Source organism: Plectropomus leopardus, chromosome 6 (assembly GCF_008729295.1).
Source record: "Plectropomus leopardus isolate mb chromosome 6, YSFRI_Pleo_2.0, whole genome shotgun sequence".
In the NCBI taxonomy this organism is placed as follows: Eukaryota; Metazoa; Chordata; class Actinopteri; order Perciformes; family Serranidae; genus Plectropomus; species Plectropomus leopardus.
The window spans coordinates 20,933,235-20,942,632 of NC_056468.1; the positions used below are offsets into that span (position 1 = coordinate 20,933,235).

Consider the following 9,398-nt stretch of genomic DNA (forward strand, 5'->3'; position numbering starts at 1 on the left):
GTTGAAAGATCGAACAATCAAAAGATCGACTGCAACAGAAAAGTAATACTGTTGATTAACTCTAGAAAATAATTTTACAGGAGCTCTATGTATGATAAATATGGGGGATTAAATATATTTTTTTATTTATTTACCAGTGAAATTATAGTCAACGTGAAACGCTGTTTTTCCCACAGGACGCAGAGGCAGCACCTGACGGACTCAGGCAGGCTGCCCATACAGTACAGAGCTGCTGTTTGTATGGCAATAATGGATACGAGCTAACCGCATAGCTACCGGTAATGCGCTGTTAATTTCCAGAGAAACGCGGCCAAATTGTCAAATATTTTTCCAAGTATCTCTCCATATATTGGGATCAACATTATATTCCTGTTTGGTGACTCTCGAGTCTAACGGGTAAGGTAAATAGATGGTCTTGCTGCTAACGTTTGCTAACTGCTAATACAAAGCTAAAGGCAACTGGGGACAAGCTACGTTGCTAACGACCGTTATCTTGCAACGTAGAGTGGCAACCCTACTTACTATTTTATCATATTGGCCAAATTATGCTTAATTCATTAACCTTCTTTGATGGTTTGCCATTTTTTATATATAATTGATTATAAATCATGCCCTCCAAACTAGTCGGCGTGATGTCTGCTAACATCTGATCATTTCTGACCTAATTTTTTAATGTAGCCTACGAGTGACCCTTTTGGCTAATGTTAACGTTACTAACTGCGTAGATACTACCCAACATGTTTAAGATATGAGCTATCGTCAGGCCCGTGCTGTGATTTAACAAACGCCAGCTTTTTTAATCTTATTTCACTGGCGTCACTTGTTTGTCATCTTAAGCAGAGGTTGACTCCCTTGTGCCACCTTTTCCTGTAATGTTACTGCTGCTGCGTGACAAGACTCGGAGACGTTAATGTGTTGTTTTGTATAATTATCTTTATTTTATTTCATGTTGTCCACCATGAGGTATTACTTACAATCTTCTTTCAACAAAAACAGCTGTATGATACCTTGATGCATACCATCTACTATAATATCAACCCTATTAAGTATCTAGGGGATAATGCAAGGCATAGCTTTCTTTTGTGGTAACTAAATCACAACGTATGCTTACTTTAAGTGTTATCTTTGTGTGCTGTTGCGTTTTAGGATTTACTATGGCTGTTTGCATTGCAGTCCATGAGAAATTTGCATGAAGTAATTTACAATGTAGATTACATTTTACGATTCTGAACAAGTCTTTGCCCCTGGGTCTTCAGTGCATTGCACGATGGGAGGAAACCAACCAAGCACGGCATGGTTGAGTGTTTCCAACCCTCAGACAACATAATATTGTTCCAATGACTATCAGACTTTGGATCTTGGTAGGGGTGAATACCTTTTGTTTCTCAGCACCTTTTGGTCCTGTCTTGTTAATGTGTGCTTTCTCAGCATCTTTCAAACATTTTTGCTGAGTCAGCATTGTTTGGTCCAAACTGAGATCATCTTGCTGCATTGCTTTGAGTATTAGACTATACGTGTGTGTCATTAGATAACATTTCCTTTATACTGTATTCTGACACCATGGACCTTTTTTGTGCGACATTAGCTTGATGCAAGCAGAAGTACTTTACTGCTGCTTGCAGGCCCGGCAGAGAGCTTTTTACATGTATGTAAGGAACTTACAAAACATCTGTAGACTACTTCAATGGCCTTAGCCACATTATCAGCCATAACTAGCCTAAAGTCAGCTGACCAACTTCATATAGAGGAATTCAGGGCTCACAGACAGGCACTGCATGTTTAAAACGTGTAATTATAGAATTAATGGAAAGTATGCTGACCCTGATTGTTGTTTCTTTTTGTCCAGTTTTGTAGACAGCTATGGGTGGGCTGGGAAATGGGCGCCGTGGAGGAAGGTCACCCCCTCTAATGATTGGCGCTCTAATTGCCTGTATACTCGTTCTGGGCTTTAACTACTGGGTGTCAAGTTCCCGCAACCTGGAGCTACAGGTAAGGTTAATCTATCTGTGTTTGTGTGTTTCTCTCTCTCTCTCTCTCTGTGTTTGTGTGTTTCTATGTGTGTGTGTGTGTGTGAGTGTTAAAAGATTTTTGGGGGGGGATTTTCCCTTTATTTGATAGAAGAGATATATTAGCATTCAAGGGTGAGAGAGAGGGGATGACATGCAGCAAAGAGCCGTGGGTCGAATCGAACCTGCAGCCACTGCAGCAAGGACAGTCTTTTGTACATGGGGTGCCTGCTTTACCATGTGAGCTACTTTGTGTTTTTTTTAACCATAGTGGATATTCCAAATATCACCTTTTAAATGATGCTGTAAGTTATATTAATGCTACTTTATGCTCTGGCATGATCACTACATGAATAATAAGATGATCGAAGCCTCTTTTGTTGGAAATGTTTTCATATTTTGTCTCAGAATAGACCTTCAAGATCCGCTTTTAGCATTTGCCTAAATGTGTGTAACATTCACACGAAGAAACAGGTTGCCATCATTAATTGACTTTTTTGGTGCAGATCTGCAAGACTGACTTCTGTAGATGTCAGATAAGCGTCATCAGTTCCTCCTTTATTCTTCAGTTGTTTCAGGGTTTTGGTTGTGGGAAGGTCTTTTTGTATGTTGTGTAATTTCCCTTTTTAACTTACATCCTTTTATGTAGGTCACCATAAGCAACTGACAACCCAGGGCCTTGCTTATTTGCATTGAACAAAAATATACTTAAGGCTAAATCATTTTTGGCTGTTTTGTGGAAACCTGGTGGTATTGTTGCAGATCTTTTTTTACAAGCAAGTGTGTTTTATATTTTGCCTTTACTATCAGATTCGGTCATTCTGTAGATATCCAGTGTTTTTTCCAGTTGGCACTGAACAGTCAGATTGATGTACCATCGTCTACATTATCACCCTTTGACTTTGCGTGTGTAATACAGACTAAGCTGTATGAGTTGGAGGGCCAGGTGCGACGTGGGGCAGCAGAACGAGGAGCACAGGAGATGAAGAAAAATGAGTTCCAGGAGGAGATCCAGAGACAAAAGGAGCAGATCAGCCACATAGAAAGCCTCTTTAAGAAACAGCTGGAAGGATCCCAGAACACCTGCAGCCAAGAGAAGGTGACCACAAACACCACAGGCAGTTTAATACAAAAATACAAACTGTGAAGTGTGATAACTGATATGTTTTTGCTTCTAGGGCATACTGCAGCAGAACATTTCCTCCAGTACCAAAACCATACAGGAACTGAAAGGTAAAGGTTGACCTCAACCTAAAAACTGCATTGTCTCTGCAGCCAACAGATCTTTGTAGAAAGAAAGTCTGTGTTTCATATCTTATGTGGGCCTTAATATCTTGTGTGTGTGTGTGTGTACTGTAGGTCAGTTAAATCAGCTGAATGACGACCTGGGGGAGCTTCAGAAAGAGCTGCAGAGTTGCCAAGGCAACATCAAAACCCTCAACAACAAACTCACATATGACATGTAAGACAAAGATTCTTATAATCAATACAGGTCTGTTTGAATTAGAGATGCATGATATTGGATTTTTGCACATATCCGTTAGCTGATATATAACAACTCGTTTGGCAGATAACTACCCCCCCCCCCCCCTCTAATTTTAGTGATCATCAAGTATCTTCTGTAGTAGAATTAACATCATATTATGCATACTCATATTGGCCCACCAGCAGATGGAGTTGTAAATTACAGTGCTTTTTAGTGTATGTCATATACTAATACTAATATTTCATTTAAAAGCCAATATCTGCTGATACCGATGGCATGCAATTATTATCGTGCATCCCTAATCGTGTGTGTGTGTGTGTGTGTGTGTGTGTGTGTTTTTGTGTGTGTGTGTAGGACCCACTGTCACTCCCAGGTGCTGTCTCAGAAGGAGTTGTGTGATGAGAGAGTGGCCGCTGCTAAACTTGAAGTTCAGAAGAAGATGGAGAAGCTCATCCCTCCTCTGGGTGCTTCAACGCAGGTAAGTTGGCGTTTCTGTTTGACAGTGAACTAAATGATGTAAACAATGTTTTCTTGAGGGATGTCAAGAGTTTTTTCACAGGATCAGTATCAGGGCAGAGGGCCAGGGCCAATCAAGCCATTTTGGACACATAAAGCCTAATCCACCTCCATGGATAATATGGTCCTGAAACAATATCACATTATTCAGGGCATTTTCAATATTCTGAGGTTAAAACCCTCAAACAGCAACTTATCAGGCAAGGTGATGTTCTAATGTGGCCGTCTTGAACCACAACTAATTTTTTATTTTTTTTAAAATTTTGTTTAAAATCATTCTCTGTAGTCTACTTGTAGTGGAAATGGAGTTGATGTTGCCCCACTTTATGCAGTAAAATCAAAAGGAAAGTACTGGCCCTCTAACAGTAGACGCAGGGCAAAAGTGTATATGATAATAAACACAATGAATAATATATAGTGTGCCTTTTGTTTACACAGCAGGCACCCTAAATTAAGATCTATTGACTGGCTTTGACCTTTCTTATGTTTGGCCAGCTGTTTTTATGACGTAAAAGAAATGTGGTATGTGATGATATTTCCCCTTCAGCAGACAAATGCAGTGGATATAGCAGTGAAAGAGGACGGACCAGTGATGACCGGGGTTGATGCAGTTAAGACAGCTACTGTTGTAAGCCACACATCAAGCCTCTCTCAGCCCAAAGGGAATGATCCGCCTGAGCTACTGACCAATGAGATCATTGTGGACAAAGGTAACAGACATGGATGTCCTGGTGTCTCAGACTACTTCACTGGAAACTCATACAGCTTACAATGACACCAGTGTATTTTGTGTATCTCTACATATCTGTATGTAGACTTGCAATAACATGCATACAACTTCACATTACACTTGCTTTCTGCCTTGTTATTTTCCAGGTCCCGATGCCCTAGTAAATCTGTCTCCAGAGAAGAATCTCTCTGAAGTCCGAGAGTCCCAGTTGGTTCCCTCAGCTGCTGCAGTCAAGCAGGATATTTTGCTCCCACCAGAGGGAGCTGTCGAAGCAGAGAAGGGTGAGGCAGGGACCAGTAAACCTGTGAAGAATAACCTGACTGAGGATAACGATTTGGAAGTGATGGATGCTCATGAGGAGGGCGCTCAGACAGAAGGTAGAGGGACTGGTTCACTGAAAGCAGAATACTAGCTTGTTATCTTAACATGCTTAGTGAAGAGTTCATGAAATTTTGTTAAAATTAAATGAAAATTTTGGTCACTTCTCCAGACGCAGACCCTGGGATGGAAGGCATGCTGATTGGCCGGGCGAAGGCAGATGAGACTCCCATTGGTCAGAAACTTGAGGAGCCAGAAGAATATGATGCAGATGAGCAAGTAGTGGCTGGAGTTGAATTGGAGAAACAACAGCAGAGTAAACTGGCTGAAAATATAGGTATGTGTTTGTCTTTATAGAATAAAACTGAAAAAGTGTGATAGATGAGGAGTGAGATGATCCTCAGTCTTTATTTTGGAGTTTGTCTAAGAGCAGTTGACCATCTAAAGGCCAGAGCTAAAGTCTGAGTGAGGGATTATTAACTAACAAAGATTAAGAAATGGACGCAGTGCTAAAAAGGGATTTTATGTGTGTTTGATGTTCATAACTACATTGTACTTTCTAATAGACAAGGACATGGAGGAGGAGCTGGCTGACTATAACGGAGATGATGAGAACGAAGGCGAGTTTGAAGCAGACAAACAAGCTGAGCTTGCTCGAATCTAAGGTATACACTGAGCCAGACAACAATGTCTTTATCACTAACACCCCCTTTACACCTTTAATACATCTGCTATCCAGATTGTATCTCGTTATAATTTCACCTGATTCCATTTGCCCCTGGTACTGGTATTAATATGTCTCCAGTGATTACGTATCAATGCGCGGATTACGTATTTCTGCACAGAGTTGTTTTATGTGGATTGAAATCAAAATTGCATTTATATAAAATGATTGTAGCCACTGTGATTGGATCAAAATTCATCCTCAATGTGTTTTGGGTGCATTTGCAACTGTGCTTTCAAGTGGTTTACCACTATCTGCTTGGAATCCAATTACCCAAAATGCATTTTAATGCAAGGGGTAAAAGGAGTCTGGCAGTCACTTGCTTTCTTGTTCTTCGTGTTATTAAACATTGACTCAACATGTCACACTTTGGAATTACAAAAAATCACATTATATGTGAGGTGGTTTTAGCTCAAATGGTTAAATGATGGTCATTTTTTATCTCATGGCAGCAGATTGAAAACAGTTCCACATCAATCATTATTGGGCTGCTGTTGAGTCACTTGCACTTCTGAATAACTTAGCTGCATTTAGGGTATTTAAAACATATTCAATACATCCAACAGAATGACATAAAGGACAACATACTCTGCAGAACACATGACAACACAGTACACACCACACAGTGTAAAATAAAATACAGTAAAATAAAATAAAATCACGTCACATAAAAGCCACGGAGGGGCAAAGTGTGTTGTGCATGTTGCAACCAATTGTGCAATTCAGCCTTCATTGTTATTTTCCACTGGTCATGGCAATTAAAGAAATGATCTGATTTCAACAAGTAATTCTGTTTCAGATTTCTGATTTTCCGCTTCAGCTGAATATGTCACTAACACAGCTTTTACTGGTTGTGATGTTTTTGTGCTTTACACATTTTTGCCTTGAGAACACAAATCTATAGCACTTACAGTATATTCTCTTAATGAAAGGTTTTTAGATCTCTTAACAACTTGAATGATAGCCTGCTATAGGCACTATGCAGCTATATAAATAACACGTGTATGTTAGTAACACAATGTTGATTTTTTTTCTTCTTGCAGAGCTGATTTTGGAAAAGGAGACTGCACACCAAACAAGGAAGCAGGACCCCTGATTCATCTCAGCACAACAGCACCATACAGGTTAATGCAGCCCTCCTAACACAGTGAACACAAAACAAACCCAGATCTCTATAAGAAAGACTTGTGACATCAGGTTGAGGGGTTAGTTTCATAACCATTTGCTTCCTGTAGTCTCTTTTATTTGTCATTTTAATTGGATTCTGTACATTTAATTTGATTACATGTTTCCAGACATTTTATCGGTTGAGATCAACACATTTTGAATTTTGGAAATGAATGAAAATATGCAATAGTCAGCCGAGCAGGTGCACTTGTGTTTTCCGTTCTATCATTTTACACATAAAGCCATGTGGTAACTGTACTTACATTCATTTCAGTATGGTGATATATTCAGAAGCACTTTCGCCTGCTTAGTTGTTGGTGTTGTGTGCACTCATAGAATAGCAAAAACAACTTAAGACATCTCAAGACTTGACACCAGCTGACTTGTAAAAACTGAGCATCTCAGCATCCCTGAAAATCAGTGGATTTGATTATGTGATTAGATGTTTTTATTATGTTCACTCTGTAATTACTTTAACTAAACAAGATAAATGATGATAATGTGCAGACCCTTATAGGGTTACTGAATGAGGTGTGAAATGTTGTAGTAAGTATAAATGATCTAAGTGATCCCAATGACAGAGCATTGCAGCACAGGCTCAACAGCATCTTAAACAAGGCCTTTAGTTTTTCCCCTGCATAGTCTCTCAGAGAGAGGACTCTGACTCTGGGTCAATGGCCAGGAATTTTTGCTCGACTCAGTGTCTGTCAGTGAATGCACATTAGGCTTTCCATAATTGCAGCAAATGAAGGAAAAGTGCTGAGTCTTGTACGACAGCTCTTAGGCTGCAACTAATGATATTTTCAATGTTGATTATTTTTTTGATTAATCACTTAGTTGTTTAGTCAATAAAATGTGCAAAAAATTAAGTGAAAAATGTCAAGCAGTGTGTCCCAAAGCCCAAGATGACATCCTCAAATGTCATTTTGGGCTTATACCCAAAAATATTCAGTTTCCTTTCATAGAGGAGTAACAAAACAAAAAAAATACTACATTTAATAAGCTGCAATCAGATAATTTTGACTTTTTTTCTTGAAAGGTTAATCAAACTGATTAATCAGTTATCAAATTGGGTCAGACAGTTCTTTTTGATTCCTGTGTAACCAGACATGCTGTAAAAAAGTAAGCACATGACGAATTTGCTAATTCATCCTCTGGATTGTATGCTGATGTAACTGTCAGGTTTTAAACATACTATGTCAGAACTGCTATAACTGGATATTTTTGACCAATGAGCAGTCATTTCTGAGCGTCACATTGTTGAATTGCTTTGGCATTTTAGTGGCAGCAGGGCTTTTATTATCAGCTGTATTTCAGACCAATAACTGTTATGAGGATGGATGTCGTCTGTGCTCAACAAAAAGATCAGATTATAATGAAGTGTGAAACACCTGGTGATATAAGCAGATCAATAGTCTTATTTTGATGCATGCCTTATCGATTCAGTGTACACCAGTTTTTCCCTGCAGTCAGTTGCTTCTGACACAGCAAAGGTCAGATGTAGTGACTTAGTACATGTTTACTGATCCTGGGACTTCACTTTGTGGACACTGCCTCTTTTCTGCTAAATGTAATGGACTTTATATTTTTCGGAAAGGACCTTCCCTTGAAGCAGGAACATTGTGTTGTTCTTAGGATTCCTTCATTTCAGCAGATGTGAAGTTCTCAGTTGCTTTGCTAGAATGAATTAGTTGATACAGCTTAAAGCTGCACAAGCCTGATCTAATATTATAAAAAATTAGTATAATGTTGTGTTGAGATCTTTTGTTGCCTTGTGTTTTATACAGGACATATGATTTACTTTATTTATAGGTTGTGACTTTACCTAAATCCCCACAGTTATTCACTATATGGTAGTTTTATCTGCCATAATATCCAAATGCTTTGACTTACAATCAGCAGTCCTTCCCTCAATAATGTTGTTTTTTCTTCGTCTTCGACACCACTGTTTAAAGCTAAGGTTAGAGCTGCTTAGCTGCTTCCATGTTCATCATTTCAACAGAACTGCCAGGCATTATTCAATCCCACAGAACATATTTTATACACAAGTCGAGGTCCCGAAGTTTCCCAACAGATGTTGAATTCTAGCAAACACAAGAACAAAAGTCTCTTCTATGAAATATTGCAAAAGGCCTGTAGAGTTTCTTGTTTGAAATCATGATGGAAAAATACAATTTGGTTTTGACTTTATTAGGACATGTATAGTTACATATACAGAATATGAGGAAAATTGAGAATAATGATGAACATTGTTGACAGCTTAAACGCCTTGAACAAAAACATTATCTTAAAACTATACAAACGTTATCGAAATGTCATTGTGCTTAAACAAAAGGAATTTTTAACAAAAAGTAAGATAAGAAGATACATTTTTTTCTGTGTAAAATCAGGGATTTATATTTTCTTGGGACAACACTTCAGTGCAGTCCTTCATTACCTTTGTGGAGCACA

At 38.8% G+C, this 9,398-nt stretch overlaps 1 protein-coding gene across 2 annotated transcripts; it reads left to right on the forward strand.

Moving 5' to 3' along the window:
- Nucleotides 1-237: 237 nt before the first annotated feature.
- golm1 (golgi membrane protein 1) lies at nt 238-7,796 on the forward strand. 2 transcript variants are annotated; one of them, XM_042488284.1, is made up of 11 exons: nt 238-396; nt 1,847-1,989; nt 2,926-3,105; nt 3,185-3,239; nt 3,366-3,468; nt 3,847-3,970; nt 4,556-4,718; nt 4,885-5,115; nt 5,229-5,393; nt 5,623-5,721; nt 6,824-7,796. In XM_042488284.1, the coding sequence occupies exons 2-10, from the start codon at nt 1,861-1,863 to the stop codon at nt 5,718-5,720; spliced, it is 1,248 nt and encodes a 415-aa protein (XP_042344218.1). In that variant the 5' UTR covers nt 238-396; nt 1,847-1,860; the 3' UTR covers nt 5,721; nt 6,824-7,796. The 2 variants fall into 2 exon arrangements, with proteins under 2 accessions (XP_042344218.1, XP_042344219.1); XM_042488285.1 differs by having other exon boundaries at nt 4,559-4,718.
- Nucleotides 7,797-9,398: the final 1,602 nt, after the last annotated feature.

Excerpts from the sequence above, each read along its gene's own strand:
- golm1 (XM_042488284.1), top strand. The coding sequence starts at position 1,861 with ATGGGTGGGCTGGGAAATGGGCGCCGTGGAGGAAGGTCACCCCCTCTA. Across the intron at positions 1,990-2,925 it reads CCCGCAACCTGGAGCTACAG|ACTAAGCTGTATGAGTTGGA; the intron begins GTAAGGTTAATC and ends TGTGTAATACAG. Across the intron at positions 5,116-5,228 it reads GGAGGGCGCTCAGACAGAAG|ACGCAGACCCTGGGATGGAA; the intron begins GTAGAGGGACTG and ends TCACTTCTCCAG.